General features: G+C 37.3%; 2 protein-coding genes across 3 annotated transcripts; both read left to right on the top strand.

The window, feature by feature from the left end:
• The first annotated feature begins 62 nt into the window (after positions 1-62).
• On the top strand, positions 63-2,721 carry sult4a1 (sulfotransferase family 4A, member 1). 2 transcript variants are annotated; one of them, XM_057855602.1, is made up of 7 exons: positions 63-622; positions 719-849; positions 1,482-1,562; positions 1,671-1,797; positions 1,892-1,986; positions 2,057-2,195; positions 2,271-2,721. In XM_057855602.1, the coding sequence occupies exons 1-7, from the start codon at positions 454-456 to the stop codon at positions 2,420-2,422; spliced, it is 894 nt and encodes a 297-aa protein (XP_057711585.1). In that variant the 5' UTR covers positions 63-453; the 3' UTR covers positions 2,423-2,721. The 2 variants fall into 2 exon arrangements, with proteins under 2 accessions (XP_057711585.1, XP_057711584.1); XM_057855601.1 differs by having other exon boundaries at positions 63-849.
• A 1,489-nt stretch (positions 2,722-4,210) lies between these two features.
• Positions 4,211-18,483, top strand: aldh1l2 (aldehyde dehydrogenase 1 family, member L2). Its single transcript, XM_057856307.1, has 23 exons — positions 4,211-4,399; positions 6,063-6,207; positions 6,704-6,938; positions 8,381-8,546; positions 8,675-8,776; positions 8,858-8,947; positions 10,058-10,192; positions 10,275-10,400; positions 10,478-10,569; positions 10,661-10,805; positions 10,916-11,035; positions 11,125-11,252; positions 11,329-11,479; positions 12,099-12,169; positions 12,260-12,365; positions 13,400-13,487; positions 13,567-13,660; positions 13,731-13,830; positions 13,966-14,064; positions 15,238-15,403; positions 16,151-16,256; positions 17,091-17,290; positions 17,878-18,483. The coding sequence occupies exons 1-23, from the start codon at positions 4,352-4,354 to the stop codon at positions 17,931-17,933; spliced, it is 2,769 nt and encodes a 922-aa protein (XP_057712290.1). The 5' UTR covers positions 4,211-4,351; the 3' UTR covers positions 17,934-18,483.
• The last annotated feature ends 642 nt before the right edge of the window (positions 18,484-19,125 follow it).

Raw genomic sequence — 19,125 nt, 5'->3', positions numbered from 1 at the left:
ATATAAATAAATTAAAATAAACTGGTTGAAGCTGAGAAAGGCTCCAGTTTCAGAAAGTTGTTTCTTAGTTTCAAAAATCAATATTATTTTCTGATGTGAGCTTTCAATTTTTTATTTTATTTTATTTTATCCAGGGCCATTTGTTCTATTTTAAATTCACAGCATACTTAAAATTATACTTTTTAGCACACAGCCTGAATCACAGTAACATTAATACAGTTTGATCCAAATCCGTCCAAAAATAAACAAGATAAGCGTATTTAGTGGATAAAAATCACTCACCTTACGCCCTCCGACGCAAGATGTTCGCCAGTTTCTTACGCCGCCGATGCCACTTTAGCCATCTAGACTTATATGTATGATATCTATGGGAACGAGGCTCCGCAGCATCCCATGCACCACTCGTTTCCATTTGAAATTGGGATTTTTATTTAGAGACAATTTTGCCCTACGATGGCAGAAAGCGAGGTGGATACACCAAGTACACCAATTGAATTTGAGAGCAAATATTTTGAGTGTGATGGGATTCGGTTGCCACCTTTCTGCAAAGGAAAGATGGAGGATATTGCCAATTTCTCCCTAAGGGGTAGCGACATCTGGATTATAACCTATCCAAAATCAGGTACACACGTCTCTTTCATTAGTATGCAAATCGTATTTTTACATATTTTGTGGAAGGATGTCAATAATTTTACATCTTTTGGTTTGTTCATTCTAGGCACCAGTCTTCTTCAAGAGGTGGTCTACCTTGTGAGTCAAGGAGCAGACCCAGATGAAATTGGCCTTATGAACATTGATGAACAGTTACCTGTCTTAGAGTACCCTCAACCAGGCTTGGACATCATTAAGGTATGGTTGGATCAGAGGTGGGTTGGGCCGCTGGCCGGTGCGCCAAGTTCATATGGGGAAATGAGTCAAATTACTGACCAAACAACTTTACTATGAGTAGACACCAGAAGTCAGGGGTCAGAATCATTCAAGTCACGGTTTGAATGAAAATTATGCTATTTTGTCTATTGTTATGTGATGACTAGCAATCAATGTAACAATTCGAACAGTAACTGAAGAAATAATTACTATGTTATTTAAACCTGTAGCGCCGCAACGCGTGCTGGGAGGCATGAGGAATCTGTGTTGTGTTGACAGCAGGTGGCAACAGAAGTTGTCTGTCTGTCTGTTTGAGCAATTACATTGATCTGTGATGGCCAAATGAATTCTTGCAGCCAATTGGTTTGTACATGGTTCAAAGCTACGTGGTGGTTTATTTGCTCTCAAGTACTCTTGAATCCCAAGAGCTCAATAGTGAGAATTCTATGGGTATTTGTTTCAGAAAATGATATGAATGTGCTTGTGTTGTTATATGAATAAAATAAAATAGTTGGGTGTCTTGTATTATTTTCCAACATTATTTGAAAATACACTTCCAGACCTACAGACACTGCATGTAAAAAGTAAGGAACAGTGTTCTTTTATTCCTGCAGGAGCTTACATCCCCACGTCTCATCAAAAGTCATCTACCCTACCGATTCCTTCCCAGAGGAATGCACAACGGAGAGGCTAAGGTTAGCTTCAAATTTGTTTTTAGTAATAAAATATATACAGAGTATGAAGTAGCTAGGCTAGCTTCTGCCAGTCTAGCTGTCAGAACCTCCTCTGTGGTTTTCCACCAGATAATATACATGGCCCGCAATCCCAAAGATCTGGTAGTATCCTACTTTGAGTTCCACCGATCTCTTAGGACCATGAGCTACCGAGGAACCTTTCAGGAGTTCTGCCAACGTTTTATGAATGACAAACGTAAGAATGTTGTTTCCTCGATGAGATTAATTTTCAATTTATCAGCCTAGTTATCTGCAATGCACTCATATAAGATTGTTTTTCATTGCTGTAGTTGGATATGGTTCCTGGTTTGAACATGTTTTAGAATTCTGGGATCATCGAATGGACTCAAACATTCTCTTCTTGAAATACGAGGACATGTATAAGGTAAGATTGACATATTTTCTAAATGTAGCACAGACAAAATGACTGTTTTAGAGTAATTGGCTTCTCTTAGGATCTCGGGGCATTGGTGGAGCAGTTAGCCAGGTTTCTAGGTGTAACTTGTGACAAGCTTCAGCATGAAGCTACGGTGGAAAGCTGCAACCAGCTCATAGAACAGTGCTGCAGCTCAGAGGCGCTGTCAATTTGTAGAGGTGAGTAATGTGGAATGAAAATTTCACTCCGATATACACATTTGAAATACTATGTCCATCATATGCTCCCTGCAGGTCGTGTCGGACTGTGGAAAGACATTTTCACTGTGTCAATGAATGAAAAGTTCGATGCTGTTTACGAACAGAAGATGGGCAAATCCACCCTGAACTTTGATTTCTGTCTTGGAGAAAAATCTGATCCTGCACTTAAGTACCGTAAACAATGAGTGAATTCATTCTACATTCAATGAATACTTTGGTGTGTTTCAAAAATGTAATAATGATATGTATAGTGACATAATAAAAGTATTTATTCCTTTTCTCAAGTTTCTTTCTGTTGCGCCTCCAGAAATTTCAAAGTTGGGGTGGCACTGGCACACTAAATCTAAAAGCCATAATTTCAAATGACTGTTGTCGTAAACCAGGCTGTAGAAAACTATCTGAAATACTTAAACGGACTGACAAAACCTTTATCATCCCAGTTTTTTTTTTAATAAATCGAAAGAACTAATTTTATTTTCCTGATGTGTTTTAGTCATGAACTATGTAAATAAAAGATTGTATTCCGCTAAGTAGCCGTCATTTTATTAAAGTCGGTACTATTCTAGCCAATCAAGTGCGAGTATCCTCGTGACGTCCCATTTTAATATGTAACAGAGTTTTAATATAGACATATTTAAATTTATTTTTCTTTGTGGTTTGCTATTGAGTGTGTAGTTTTATGTATTTGTGAATTTTATCTGTCTGACATATATTTTTTATTCGTTATTTTGTTACTTGTTTTGGACCTGTGCCTTTTACTTCCGGTGCTCCATACAATTTGAGGGTAAGTCGTCCCACTACAGTTGCGATATATTTTAATTGTTTTCTCGGTATATTTAACTTTTTGAGTGCCAACACCAATTGTGTATTGTTCTTGGTGACACGATTTAGCGATGTAGCTGTTTTTATGTTGTAAATACTTTGTGAATTAAATTGATAAGCGTTTTTCCTTGTCGCCGTTTTGGCGCGAACCGTCTTTTGTTTAGTGAGCAACAATGAGAAACAGTCATTTCGTGTTTTAAATACATTTATTATACTCGTTTAGGAAGCAGAGGTGTATGACAATAGAATCAAGGAGACATTTGAAACTTTCTCTCTTCTTTGGGTATGTCTGTTTGATGTTATTTTGGCTTTGTAATTGTGTGACTATTAGGCACTGTCTCATTTTGGCCACATGATGGCGTTGTTGTCCTGCTTATAAGTTCGTTTTTCTAATATGTTCAAACTAAATGCAAAAATGCTGTCTTTTCTTTTTACAATTTTGTTTTAGGGATTTGAAATTCTACTGTATCTATAGGGATATATTTCATTAGAAATGAATGGAATTCATTTTATGTAAATATATGTCAATTTACACATTGTCATACTGCAAAGTGAGGGAAGCCGATGCAGGACAATGGAATGTCGAAGATTTGTCTTGTACAGTGAATCCCTCGATGAATAAAGACTTGGTAAACAGCAAGCTAAAGTTTCCTTTTCTTCACCATTACACATGCTTTAATACTTTGAGCAACTGTCTTTCAAATGAATTTCATTTATAATGTTGTCTGTCCCGTTAAAGAAATGCCTACTGATATAATTTGGCTTATTATGTATTGTATTTAATGTTACTATGGTCTAAAGTGCAATACTAATCATTTTTCTGTACCAGGCAATGTTTAAAACTTTAGAACAATTTTATTCGCCTGTTGCTGTGTTTCGATACTGTTTTTATACTAGTGTATGTAATTTATAAAAGGGGTGAACGGGACCACCTCCTAGTGGCTGATAGTGAATTTTAAAATGGACAGTTTTCCATTAATAATCGACATACAGTATTAATGTGAAATTTTGAAGAAGCAAATCCGCTCAAGCTGCTTTCGTTAAAAAAACGGAAATATAATAATGATTTTTAAGTACAACAACATTTTAAAAATCCGCGTGCCCGAGCAAGAGGATGGGAGCGCGCACGCACGCTGCATAGCACACTACGTCAGTCTCCTCGGTGCTACGTAGTGACTGGCTGACACGTAAAAGGTAGTAAATGTATTTACAGTCCGGGCATTTGTAGGAAGCCAATTCAAATCCGGATTCATTTTGTCTCGTTCAAATATCTATGAACGCGCAGCGCCATTATGTTGTGGACAGCAAACCGTTTTTTCAGGAAATTTTCAACCTCGACGGTGAGTAAAACGTTCCACTTGCTTCTGCGGTATTCATTCATACAAATGAAAACTTCATCGGTTTTTGCCAAGTTTATGTTATTTTCGATTTTTGAAAAATCACTGTGTCTGCATTCGTATTGCTTTGCATTACAGTCGGTGCTTTGCACAGTTCAAAAGGTTGAGGAGTTGCATCAGCACGGTCTTTTTTTTTTTATGTTTTTTTTTTTTTTTTTTAATCGCAACGGCCGAGTTGTCACTGTGCACGTCCATACTAGAATCGTGGAATTACTTTGAAATGGTCATTTTAAGCGATCGCCGCTTTAATATCCGATGGTACTGAAATTCGTTGGTAATAATGTATAGTAACGGTGGATTTAAATGGTACCTGCCTCGTGCACTTGACAGGACCGACTCATGCACTGGAAACTCGAATCCTCCTTTCCCTTTACACGTGTCGGGAACAGATGGGGAGGGTCTATGCGTCAGTGTCATTCAGCCAATAGAGGGCCTTGGCTCTGCTGCTAGCCAATGGGATATTCGGAATTATTTGTACAACGTGTAAGGCAAGAATCTCGCTTCTTGGAAATGTAGTGAAGGGAACCGGTTTAAGGGAGCTGCCTAACAAAAAATATTCACTTTAAGGAAAAGTAATTATACAATGCTGTATAATTTCAGACACATCTTAATGGTGTCATGTTCGTATCAGGTTTACCAATTCATCTTGATTGATTTTACTGGATGAAAAAATCATATAGTATACTCTGGAAAAGGGAATAACTATTTTCCGGCCTATAGGTCGCACTGGAGTGGAGGTCGACCAACCGATACCGAATTTTGAAAAATAAATTAATCCGATTTTGTGAGATGATTTTTTATGCCAATATGCTTTTTTTGTTTTAAAAAAAGCAGGTCGATTATGGCTAGGTTCCTACCACAGGTCTTAATGCACAAATTCAATTTTTTCGTGTTTTCCGACCGGAGTGAGGCATTAACTTGACAGTCTGAAAGGGAAGAGCTGCGTAAAAGTGGACCATTTCAAATCCGATCTAGGTCACTTTCATCCGGGCAGCATTTTTCAAGAATGTGGCTGCGTTCTGAACTCTGAAGTCTCCCAAATCGGAGTTCAGGCGACCGCTGATGACATTAATTTGTATTGCCTAGCAACGGGTGAATTCACGCGATGAAGTAGTGCAGCCATTGCTCCACAAAATGATCAGAGAACCAGAACAAATATATATATAATATATCAATAAAACTGAGAACAATGGACTAAATAGGTATCTGTTAACATAAAATATTAACGGTTATCGCGGCTGCCAGTGTAAAAAAAACAAGTCATACCTGAGTATAAGTTGCATGACCAGCCAAACTGGGGGGGGGGGAGTGCGCCTTATAGTCCGGAAAATACATTCTCTGAAGTTAAAGTGCCATTTAAACATTAAAAAAATAACTATGCGGACATATCTCTTTTCTATATTAAAAGAGAGTAGAAAGCTAATTGATAGCATGCCAGCAGACTGCAAAAATGCTGCAGCTCATTCAGGGTGTGACATCATCATCTGTGTGGAGATTTCTAGTGGGCGCTATTAACCCACCATGAGTTTTAAGTTTCGCTGATGGTGTAGTGGTACATTGAATTGTGTCTTGCCCAGAACTAATATACTGGTATTTGTAATTACAGTATAACTTCCAGAATAAACTGAAAGTGGCTATAATTGGTCAGAGCCTGTTTGGGAAGGAGGTATACAGCAACCTGAGAAAACAAGGTCACAAGGTGGTAGGTGTGTTCACTGTACCTGACAAAGATGGCAAGGCTGACCCCCTAGGTAAGAAAATACATTATTTTTCATGTTTATATAAGTTAGGAGAGAATACAAGCGCCCCTATTTAGGTTATCAAATGCAAAATCTGATAGCGATAGGTCAGACAAGGATGCGAACCTGACACAAAGAGATACCAAATAGAATGAAGCACTGGCACAAAAAGAATGCCTCTAGAATAGTGTTGCACTCAGGGTTTGGTGATTTGTACATCTGAGATGCTGGTAGGTTTTTAGCCTGCTAACACTAACCTTCATGAAGAAGTAATTTGGCAAATAATTAGCTATGTCAAGACCTTTAATAAGATTGTAGGGCTGTAGTAAACTGTGTTCCACATGTTATGGTATCTGTTGACTGTGGTCATGTCACACTGACTGGTCATATCATGTTGACTAACCAATATAACTGATAAGACCCCTCACCAGTTGGTGCACTGGCTCATTAGAAAATACAATTGACCAAGTGATTCCCACAAATTCAGATTAAGTTCTCACTCTTTCAGCCTTGGTGGCAGAGAATGATGGCACACCAGTGTTCAAGTTCCCACGGTGGAGAGTGAAAGGAAAGCCCATCCCAGAGGCAGTCGAGGCCTACATGGCGGTGGATGCTGAGATCAATGTAATGCCTTTCTGCTCTCAATTTATCCCCATGAACGTCATTGATTATCCCAAGCACGGCTCCATCATTTACCATCCCTCCATCCTTCCCCTGCACAGAGGAGCTTCAGCCATCAACTGGTAAGAAGTAGACAATATCTGTCTACTTTGTGAACAAACACTCCACATGAATTGAATACCTATTTAAAAAAAACACCAGTAAAAATGAATTGTCCCGGAGTGACATTTTTTCCCCATTACAAGCTTTCAATCAGTAAAAAACAAAAATATCTTAAATCAATAGGAAGTGACCCAGAATTGCCCTATTTGACTCCAAGAACACTAACTCTGATAATCTGAAGGAAAGCACTAATAACGAATTTCCAAAATGTTGACAAATTATTCCAAGTGGAGAAGTCCAAATTGACAAGAAAAAAGCAACAAAAATGCATGAGTCTCAGATTGGGCAAAAGAGTTTGTGTGTCTCTGGCCAGGGAAATGCTGATTAGCTTCTCTCAGCCGGGAGTTGGGCACGACTGGCTGTCTGGGTGCATGACGTCACCTTAGAGAGTTATGTCCATCAGTTATCATATGGCGACGGTGTGACGTGGTTCGTCAACTGTCTGAATACTGGCCTATTCTTATCACTTACTCATTTTTTGCATACACGGGCTCTTTTTTCTGTCCACACAGATATTCTTTCTCATGCGATCATATTTTATATGTATTTTATTGTTCAATCAATCAACCAATCAAAGTTATTTAAATAGATCGTAGTAACACCATATATTGATGAAAGTTCTAAAAGTGCACTGCCTCCTACAGCATAGCATGAATATTACATCAGAGATCGAAATGGAGCTCCAGTCGTATAAACGCAAACACTCTTAACGCTTAATCGATTTACCGTATTGGCCCGAATATAAGACGGTGTTTTTTTGCATTGAAATAAGATTGAAAAAGAGGGGCTCGTTTTATATTCGCGGTCTAGACATTATACCCATTCTCGACGCTAGATGACGCCAGATATCATTGAAGTGATGTTCTCTTATGACAGATCTCAGCTACTCTCCCCATTTACGACGCGAGATGACGCCAGATATCATTGAAGCGATGTTCTGACGCCAGATATCATTGAAGTGATGTTCTGTCATGACAGATCTCAGCTACTAGTTTAACTAGTTTTAATGTTTTTCCTTATTCAGATTTGTTTCAATACTACAGTTACAGTTAGAGTTTACTTTGATGGTTATTGCAGTTATTGCAATTTTGTTGTTTTATCACAATAGATTGGTTTATTTACATTTCAAAAACCAGAAGCCATTCATTTACGAATGTGATTGCACTTTAGTTTACATATTTAAATGTTCAGATATTAAGATCTGAATGAGGCAAAATAACATGATTTTTCTCTCAAATATATTGTTATAATCATTTCTTTCAGATGTAATTATTTTCTGTATAGAAATTAATTTGGTGTTCAAAAAGTATTTTTTTTTTTCAAACTTGAGTCTTGAACGTCTTATATTCGGGCCAATTCGGTATTTGTTTTATTCTTTGGTTATTTGTCCTTGTGTCATCAGGTCTTTGATCCACGGTGATAAGAAAGCTGGCTTCACAGTATTTTGGGCCGATGACGGTCTGGATACCGGACCGATCCTTTTGCAACGGGAGTGCGCTGTTGAACCCAATGACACTGTGGACACACTTTACAACCGTTTCCTCTTTCCAGAAGGCATCAAGGCAATGGTAATTGTGCAAAGATTATTGTTGTTATTCTGTTCCTTCTGTCAAGCCACGTTATTTTGTTTGTTGTGCTTATATTTACCACCATTGTCGCAGTCAATGAATTAAATACTTTGGGTTTTCCAATGTAGGTGGAGTCAGTTCAGCTTGTTGCTGATGGAAAGGCCCCACGAATTCCCCAGCCAGAGGAGGGCGCAAGCTATGAAGGCATTCAGAAGAAATCCAATGCTCAGGTAAGGTATCACATTTCGTGGACACGTACTTGTCTACTACCTACTTTGTGTATGTTTATTGAAGTACTTTATCGCTATCAGATCAATCTGGCTCAGCCAGCTGAGGCACTCCACAACTGGATACGTGGCCATGACAAAATTCCCGGAGCATGGACAGTTATTGACGGCAAGGTACGTTTCTAACATTCAGTTATGAGATTCTGTAACACTAGTTGTTGTCCATGTTTTTTAATTTCTGAACATATTTACCTGTTTGCTCGTATTTTCAGCAAAAAAAGGGACAAAATATAATTTGACGAGAGATCGCGATACGAAACGTCACGTAACGCATCGAGTTTGGAAAAATTGGATTGCGATACATAGACTAGATGCACATGACATTGGCAATGTAGCTTGTAAATATTTTAATCAATTAGCTGGCCGATCTCGTCACCTGTACCACAAGTGGCCACTGATAATTTAGTGGCGCTCATATGGCAGGGTGGATCAATTTCCACTCACATTATAGTAAGCAGAAGAAAAGGCTTCCACCCTATTCACAAACTGTAACAAGTAATAGCAAGTCATTAACTCAAGGTCATTCAAACTCATGGCTTCAAAACGAAACTAAAATGATCATATAACAACAAACTAAATAGCATAACTAGCAGTAAACGAAAGAACTGAAACAGTAACGGAAGACAGAATTTGCACAGATATGAATGTTGAACTCTTTGGATCTGTAGTGATGCATTGCATGCTGGGAGGCAGAAAGCACGGTCGCAATATATTGTACAACAACAGTGGTTTAAAGCTTCATGTTTTTTTATTTGTATTTTGCTGGCTCTAGATAACATTTGTTCACAGCCCAAAATATTCAAACAAAAAATAAGTATTAATGACATTTTTAAAAATGTTTATTTTATTGTTACATTTTTTATATCGTATCGTGACTGTAGCATATCGAGATGCATCGTATCATAAATTTCAGTGTATTGTTCCATCCGTATTTGGGAGTCACTTATAATATGCCTTTTGCACTTCACGGTATTGTGATATTTTAACCTAACTTGTAATAAACTTTGAACGTGTAAACACGGGTGGACCCTCATGCCACAGTGGTTAAGTATCTGCAACAGAGCGTGGGCAGTAAACCTTTTCGGCCCGGAATAGCTCATAAACCAAGGTAATAAATGACAAATACCATTGAGAAATGTTAAGTACCGTATTTTCCGGATAATTCGTCACTCCGGAGTAGAGGTTTTTGAAATGTTGTTGAGTTAAATGTTTTTCTTCTCACAGCCTGTTACACTGTATGGTTCATCCATTTTGCAAGGGTCAGTGCCAACTGGCCAGCCACTGGACATCGAAGGAGCATCCAGCCAAAGCATGGTTACAAAAAATGGGCTTGTCTTACACGGAACTGATGGAAAAGCAGTGAGTATGACTGCCTCTAGTACATATGTACTTTATTCATGTCCTGGCTGCTGAACTCCAACTGAACATTTTTTAAATCAAGGTTCTGGTGAAAAATCTGCAATTTGAAGATGGAAAAATGATTCCGGCTTCAAAGTACTTTTCCACTGGGGAAACTCACACAGTGGAATTAACTGACAGTGAGAAGGAAATAGTGAAGGAGATGAGGGCAAGTTTTTTGTAAATCCCCATTTTGTCCACACATCCATTTTGTTGCATCTGATTTTTTTCTTCTTTTAATTACAGGATGTATGGAAAGGCATTCTCAGCAACCTCCCAGCCATTGAAGACAGCACAGACTTTTTCAAATCTGGAGCTGCTTCCATGGATGTGGTCAGGTAAGGAGACCAGGATTTCGTGAGTACATTTACCCTTGAAAGACCGCAAAATGACCTGTGACCGACAATAAGTGGCGGTACATCTTTCCAGATTGGTAGAGGAGGTAAAGCAGCGTGCCGGTGTAGTCCTGCAGAATGAGGACATTTACATGGCTACCACTTTCCAAGACTTCATCCAGATGTTTGTCCGTAAAATGAGAGGGGAAGATCAGGAGGATGAACTGGTGATTGACCACGTATGTCAAAGTATTTTCTTACAGTATTCATTACTAATCAATTGTGATGTTCAACTGCTTATAACTACCGGATTTGTTTGACTGATATTAGAAGATCAATTTTCCACCAGGTTATCAAGGAAGTTAACAACATGACAGTGAAAATGCCGAATCAGTGTTTTATCGACGGCAAATTTGTGGATGCTGAAAATGGCAAGACATATGACACTATTAATCCAACTGATGGAACGGTAAGAAATCTGAGATGCTTGAACTAGTTGTTCTCCGTTTGGATTCCAAGTGTTGATCGACCATTTACGCAGATCACAATTTTTACTAGGTAATCTGTAAGGTGTCTTATGCTTCAGTGGGGGATGTGGACCAAGCGGTGGCAGCTGCGAAAGAAGCTTTTGAGCACGGGCCCTGGGGCAGGATGAACCCAAGAGACAGAGGGAGTTTACTTTATAAGTAAGTAGGATATTTTAAAAGTGATATTCTATTACCAGAACAAAATAGAACTTTTGGCATTTGACATACCTTAAAGACTTGCAGATCTGATGGAGGAACATCAAGAGGAGCTGGCCACTATTGAAGCAATTGACTCAGGAGCTGTGTACACGCTGGCCCTGAAGACACATGTGGGCATGTCTATTCAGACGTTTCGCTACTTTGCCGGCTGGTGCGACAAGATACAGGTAGAGTTATTTTCACAATGTTTATGTGAGTTAAGTGGCTGCAACATTTGGGCAAGTTTGGAAAAATCAAATGAAAAACTTCAGACTTTTTTGGAATTGTCCACAACATGTACTGATTTGAACAAAAATGAATAGGTCGCCCCTCGCCACATGGTGTCCCCTTAGTAAGAGTAGACAGCAATGCTACTAGTACGAGGTAGCATCTATAGAATACAGTGGCGGAAGCTGGTCTTTCAGTTAGGGGACGCTCAAAGTGTGTCCGCCAACGACTCGTCTCGTTTCTCTGTCGTGGAATATTGCACTCTCAACTCCAGAGCCTCAGCGGAGTCCGCACTGTTTCAAGGACTGTGAAGCTGGGCGAATGAATGAAAAGCAAGCCCATCGCAACCGATGATAAGAAGCTAATTCTGAATAAAAGTTGAGTGCATTGCAGCGCATATTTAGTCAAAGACAGGCACACACATCAATGTACATTTTAATCACTTATTTTTGGGCTTCCCTTTCAGTGTTAGAGCAATCACCACTTATAGAGTATTTAATGATGTTTTTTCTTTTCTTTGTAACGTACTTGCCTAGTATAAAAATGATTCATATGAAGCCATGCGAATGTTTTTTGCAGGGCAAGACAATTCCCATAAACCAGGCCAGGCCCAACCGGAACCTGACCTTTACTAAAAGAGAACCAATCGGGTAAGAGTGATGGATTATTAACAATTTCGCAGAAATTCTACTGTATTTGTACAGATTATTCTTGCTCTCTGATTGATTTTCCCCTCTTAGTGTTTGTGCTATCGTCATCCCGTGGAACTACCCCCTCATGATGTTGGCGTGGAAAAGCGCAGCCTGCCTTGCAGCTGGAAACACACTGGTTCTAAAACCGGCACAGGTGGTTCATTCACACAATAAAAACTATTCCACATTTAATACAAATTTCAACAGAATGATAAAGATTTGATTACTGTTGCTTAATTTACAAAACACTGAGTAAATAACACCGTATTTTCCGGACTATAGGTCCCTCCAGACTTTAAGTTGAATTTTTGAAGGAAAACGTACCGCGTGTTGTCACAAACGCAGGATCTAGTATTACTTCAGCAACAAAAGAGCAGTTCAAACAATTGGAATCGTTGCCAAAACTACAGCATTGTCATGACAGTGCTGCTGCTAGTGCTGACAGAAGCACGCTTTAGCTTAGCGAACTACTAAATTGCAGCACATAAGCTCAACAACCGCCAGTTCAACAGCTTTCTTTAACTAGGCTTGGTTAATACTCAGCTTACCGACTGACCGGTTAGCTTAGTTTAGCTGTAGCGGCTTTCCATTCTCCGCATTATCTCCCAGCTTCAGTTACTAGTTTCCAGTGACCAAGTTGTTGTCCAGCTTGAACTCTGAACACTTGTCAAAAATAGTCAGAACACTACAACTCCAGCCTGCTTATATTTCCATCCAAATCAAACAAAGTTCCAGACTAGTTGATAGAAACATAGCCAATAATTTAAGACCATTAACATTTCTTGGCTTCTAAATCACAAGCCAAGAGCGCCTTCTGGCGGCCAGTTATGGTTAATGTTTTCTTCATGGTCTGCCAGTTTTACATTTCAGATGTTAAATTCTACATTTTAACATGAAAAAAGTCGCAGGCGCAGCCAAAGTATAACAAAAGTGGGACATATAGTCTGGAAAATATGGTAGTTATCTCACAGTTAAGATAGCAAAGAGAAGTGCAGTCAAAGTTAGCTTGTCTTATTAGCAATGGTTGCTAACACTCCGAACTCAAGACGTTATGGGATTACATCAACAGAACAAGATGGACTTTAGCAAATTACCTACAAATATACAAAATTCAAAACGCTTTTGATTTAAAAGCAACTTTTGAATTGTAGTCTGTATAAAAACATCTTGTATGTCTCACATGTACAGGTAACGCCTTTAACTGCCTTAAAATTTGCTGAGTTGTCAGTCAAAGCTGGTATTCCAAAAGGAGTCATCAACATATTACCAGGCTCAGGTAAAACCGACACACAGAACATTCTCACACGTCATTTTAGCAATTGTTTTTGAATTTCCCATCTAATTGAATTTTCTAGGAGGAATGGTGGGACAGCGTTTGGCTGATCACCCAGATATTCGTAAACTGGGTTTTACTGGTTCGACTCCTATTGGCAAACAAATTATGAAAAGGTGCGGCTTAATAAAAGCATGACTGCAAGATTATAGATTATACCTTACTTGTTCTGCTTTCCCCTTGAAGCTGTGCACTCAGTAATCTAAAGAAGGTTTCTCTAGAACTGGGAGGGAAATCGCCTCTCATCATTTTTAATGATTGTGACATGGACAAAGCTGTTCGTATGGTAAGAAAATCATTTTTAGAAATTAGTTTTTGATTTAAGATGTTGTTGTTTTTTTAAAAAACAGCTAAAAAATTAACTCTTTAAGTCACTGCTTTATTAAATGTTATGATATTTTCATTTATGTTTTCATCCTAGGGTATGAGCTCTGTGTATTTCAACAAAGGGGAAAACTGCATTGCTGCTGGACGTCTTTTTGTGGAGGAGTCAATTCATGATGAATTCATCAGCCGTGTGGTTAGTTTTCTAATTGGTCTTGTTTAAAATCAAGTTTAAAAGTTAAAAAAATCCTTTGAAAACATCAGAAAAAACTAAAAAAAAAACAGGCAAAACTGAAAAAAATGGTACAAAATGGCAAAAAACTGCAAAAACCAGAAACACCGTGGAAATCACAAAAAAACCCTGATTAAAGTAAAAAAAAAAATCTGGCCTAAACACCAGAAGAAACACAAAAGTACAGAAAAAAAATTGCAAAACCGCAAAAGACAAAAAATGGAAAAACAGTTAAAAAAAAAAAAAAAAATCCTGCGGAAAAAAAACAATAACTGAAAAATCAATCAATTTTGCTTAAAAATAAAAGTGTATGTGTACCACAAAATCCTGTGAAAAACACACAAAAACCAGGCATAACTGCAGAAATTTGCCAAAAACTGTAACAAAATATAAAATAAAAAAAAAACCTTCCTCCAAAACAAAACAGCCCTGCCAAAATCACCCAAAGAATCCTGTAAAAATGAGAAAAACACACAAAACAAGACATAATTGCTAAACAGCGAAAATCAGCAAAAAACACAAAAACTGCAAAAAAGTAAATTAAGAAGATAAAACTCTTCCAAACAAAAATAAAACACCCAAATAACCCCGAAAATCATGACAAATCAAAAAATCATGGAAAACTTTATAAGGCACTCAATGGCTGCCATTGACGACAGTAGACGTCCAAACCCTTTGATTGGGAGGGGCGTTCATTTGTCCAATGGCAGTCAATAAGTTACCAAAGAAGTGAACCGAAAAGCTACAGGAACTAGCAAAGCATACCCAGGCAACTTCTCCAGAAATTGGGAATGAGCCAACATTAGTTGGTTGTCTGTTGGTTTAGTTGTTTTTGTCTGTTTTTCCTTTTTTCTTCTTTTCATTGTGTGGACATGAGTATCCCACGAGTAAGGATGCTGGACAATGAGATCAGGGGTGGGACAAAATAAGTTTTTCTTCTTCCCACTCCCTTTCGAGTACAATTATTTTTGTTGAATTATATTGTATGTTTTTTGTTTCTTTTGTGTGTGCATGCTCGAAATAAAAAAGTTTCATCATCATCATCTTCATCATCAATGTCATTTTCTAGTCAAAACCGAATTTTGAAAAATATTATTATGATATATATATATATTTAATTTTTTCTGTCCATTTAAGGTAGAAGAATTGAAAAAGATGAAAATCGGCGACCCGTTGGATCGATCCACAGACCACGGTCCACAGAATCACAAAGCACACTTAGACAAACTGCTGGAGTACTGCGACGTTGGAATTAAAGAAGGAGCGACGTTAGTTTACGGCGGCAAACAAGTGGACAGGCCAGGTAAAATGAAAAAGTGTTTTTACTACTAACAGTGGGAAACTCAAGGTACCTCACGATACGAGTTACGATAACGATTATGAGCTATACAACAAATATCAGGAAATTATTGTAGGATATTCTAAAATCATTTAAGTACATTTAGGTGTATTCTGGTGGATTTGGGTAACTTTAAGGGAGCATTTGAGTGAATTTAGTTGTATTTGGGTAACATTACGGGAGTATTTGAATTGGGGAATGTCCTAAAATGAATAGGAAGTAACCTGTAAATGCCCTAAAATGAACAGAAAAACCTGTAAAAGCCCACAAAAGACTGGCTGTGAATGCTCTGGTTTCAGTGACGTCCAATCAAGTGGAAATGAATTTGGATGTCTTGTGCTGTCAGTGGCACCCACCTAGCTAATGTAAACACTATTCTAAAAAAGGATTTTGGTAGCAACCTGTTTTTTTGTTTTTTTAAACAGTGACACCTTTTTAAAACGATATATCGATTCTTTGTGGGAGCATAACGATAACCTTTTGTGCTACAAAGTATCAAGATATATCACCATTTTGATATATTATCCCACCTTTAGTTACTATGCTACACATGCGAGCTAGCACTATCTTCCCTCTTCTCATTGGTTATTATATGTATCCCCGCCCCACATGGTGTCCCCTTGGAAGAGCGAGTCCTAGCAAAGCTTGCAAAATTACTGACCTTAGCTAAGCTAGCTTGTTCTGCTATGTTATTCACTTTTTTCCTGACAGGTTTTTTCATGGAACCCACTGTGCTCACTGACGTGGAGGACCACATGTTCATCGCCAAAGAGGAGTCCTTCGGGCCTGTCATGGTCGTGTCCAAATTTAAAGACGGGTTAGTGATGAAATCATATCTAGTTGCGAGGTGTGTTGTTTTTGGCATCCTTTTTAATTTTCGTATTAGTTTTATTATTCGTATTTTAGTCATTGCAAAGCGGGTTCGTCTAGTTTTCGTCGACGAACGCTCAAGCAGTTTTCATTTACTTGTAGTCCACAAATACTCAAAACTCGGCGGGAAAAACGGTGCATTATTTACAACTAATGACACTTCCCTGGACCTCACAGACTGTTAACTTTAAGAGGACGCTCGCCACGCTGAAGCTAATGCTAACGCGAATTCTATGCTAATGCTACAAGGAGGACCAAATAGGACAGAATGAAATTAAAAACATCTTTAAATGAATACTTAAATGCATTATTAATTCATTCAATTGGAAATTAAACAAATAAAAGTGTCATTAATTCATTAAAATCCTAGTCCATTTAATGTTAAAAAAAACCAATGAATTCACTATTCAATGAATTATTTCATAGAAGTGTGTTGCAGCACTTCATGAATTTATTTGATCTGTCAATCTCACCCATCAAAGTCAGTGGGAGGAACTAACACTTGATTGGTTGCCCAACACATCGAGTAGCCAAGACGGGTCGATTTTAGATACGTGATATCATGTGTTTCAAAACAAGCAAACACGACAGAAACGCTGTTGCATTTTTGTCTTGTTCGTCGACTGAATGTTTTCGTTTTCATCACCGTTGACGAAAACCACAATGGTGGCAGGTATTGTCAATTTTGTGTCCAATTTGAGCTAAATGAGTCACATTTTCAATGTTTCATCTTCACAATGAGGTATGTGTTACTCTACTATTGTACACTGGCAAATTCCAGGGAGGTGGACGCTGTGCTGCAGCGAGCCAATGACACAGAGTACGGCTTGGCTTCTGGTGTGTTTACCCGTGACATAAACAAAGCCATGTATGTGAGCGAACACCTGGAAGCTGGGACAGTATTCATCAATACGTATAACAAGACCGATGTGGCTTCACCTTTTGGAGGCTTCAAACAGTCCGGCTTTGGTAAAGACTTAGGTGAGTCATTTCATTTATTGATGGTAGCTTTGCCGGTAAGGCAAAAGTTATCTTTGACACCCCAAATATACTGTATCTGTTTGCCCAAAAATGCGGGTTTTTGGGGAGAAAAAAAGGACATTTCAAAACGCTGCTTATCCTAGTTTTTGTCCAAATTATTATATAATTATCATTTACACGTCAAAACTTCTGGATGCTAAGGGACAAAAAAAATTGTATAGTTTTTACCAAAAACCTACGGTTCGGCCATAATTTGCCAAAAGCCTTCCCATTCTTTTCTAATGGCCAAAATTTCTCATTCATTACCCGCCATTCATTTCAATGGCACAAAAACCTTTAACTCTTATTGATTTCCAATCCATACCAGCAAAAATCTGCAATGGCACACCCAAAAATCAATAGGCAGTGACTGTATCAACAGTAAGTGACTCCACAATGCGCCCAAATCAATAGGATGTGGTGCGAAATGCCTCAAAATCAACAGGAAGTGACCCGAGATACCTACCATGGCAGAAATGGCCTTTCCTAGTTAATAAGACTGTAAAATCTGTAAGAATGGATGATTGTTTTATCTTTGTCATTGACAGGAGAGGACGCGCTGATGGAATACCTCAAGACCAAAGCAGTGACTGTGGAATATTGAAAGCCCTCCCAGTACTTTGTTCCACCAGCTTCTAGTCTGTTTTAAACAATACTGCTAATCTGGCTGCTATCTTGGCTCATTTTCTTACTTTCCCAACACATTTTAAATGCATTAGCATCATGAAAAAAATGGTGGATTTTCCAAACATGCTTTCAATCCGAAAAATGGCCAAAATCGTAATGTGAATTTGTGCATTTATGGACGTGTACTCAACATTTTCCTGTCTTTCAAGACGCTGCATTTTGAATACAAATTGTTTTGGAGATTTTTAGAAATAAAAGTTTGCACATCATCCGTTTATTCATTATTGGGAGGAATAGTTCCATATAAGGTTAGCGTAGCGATCATTCAAGTGCATTTTGAACAATTCATCTTCAAACATGTATTTATTTCAATAACCATTGAAGTATTTCCATTTTTATGTCAACATTTATCAGTTTACTTATTTACTCATTGATTTCAATTTTTCATTCAAAAATTTCATTACTTATGCATTTCATTCATTTATGACTTTCTATTTCATCACTTCAATAAGCAGTTCCATTTTTATGCATTTCAACATTTATTTCATTTTTTTATTGCTTGATTTCCTTTTTTTTTTAAATTTCAAAAGGTATTTCCATCTTTATTTGATTTATTTTCAAATCTTATTTATTTTAACATTTAAATTGTTATGTATGGATTAAAAATTTTAAGCATTGTCATTTTATTTAATTTAATTTTTTATTTACTGATTTCAAATTTTATTATTTCAATATGTGTTTCAACTTCATTTATTAATATTTATATAAATGCATTGAATTACAATAATTATTTAATAACTTGAAGATTTATTTCCATTTTTATATATTTCAAACTTTATTTCAAATGTTATTAATTTTTTTCAAGATGCATTTCCATTCTTATATCCATTTTTATTTGAATTTCAATTTTTATTTATTTCAACATTATGTGAATTTTTATTTCAATTTTCATTTAATCATTTCAAGATGTATTTCCTTTTTTCTTTATTCCAACATTTATTTCTATTTTTATTATTTCCATATGTATTTCAGTTTTTATAACTATGTCATTTTTTTTTTGTATATTATAAATCTATGCATTATTATATATTTGTATACATTTATTTGGATTTTTACTCATGAATTTTTAAACTTATTTTTATGGATTAATTTCTATTTTTATTTTAACA

This window comes from Corythoichthys intestinalis, chromosome 13 (genome assembly GCF_030265065.1).
Source record: "Corythoichthys intestinalis isolate RoL2023-P3 chromosome 13, ASM3026506v1, whole genome shotgun sequence".
Classification (NCBI taxonomy): Eukaryota; Metazoa; Chordata; class Actinopteri; order Syngnathiformes; family Syngnathidae; genus Corythoichthys; species Corythoichthys intestinalis.
This window is presented reverse-complemented; position numbering and strand designations above follow the sequence as displayed.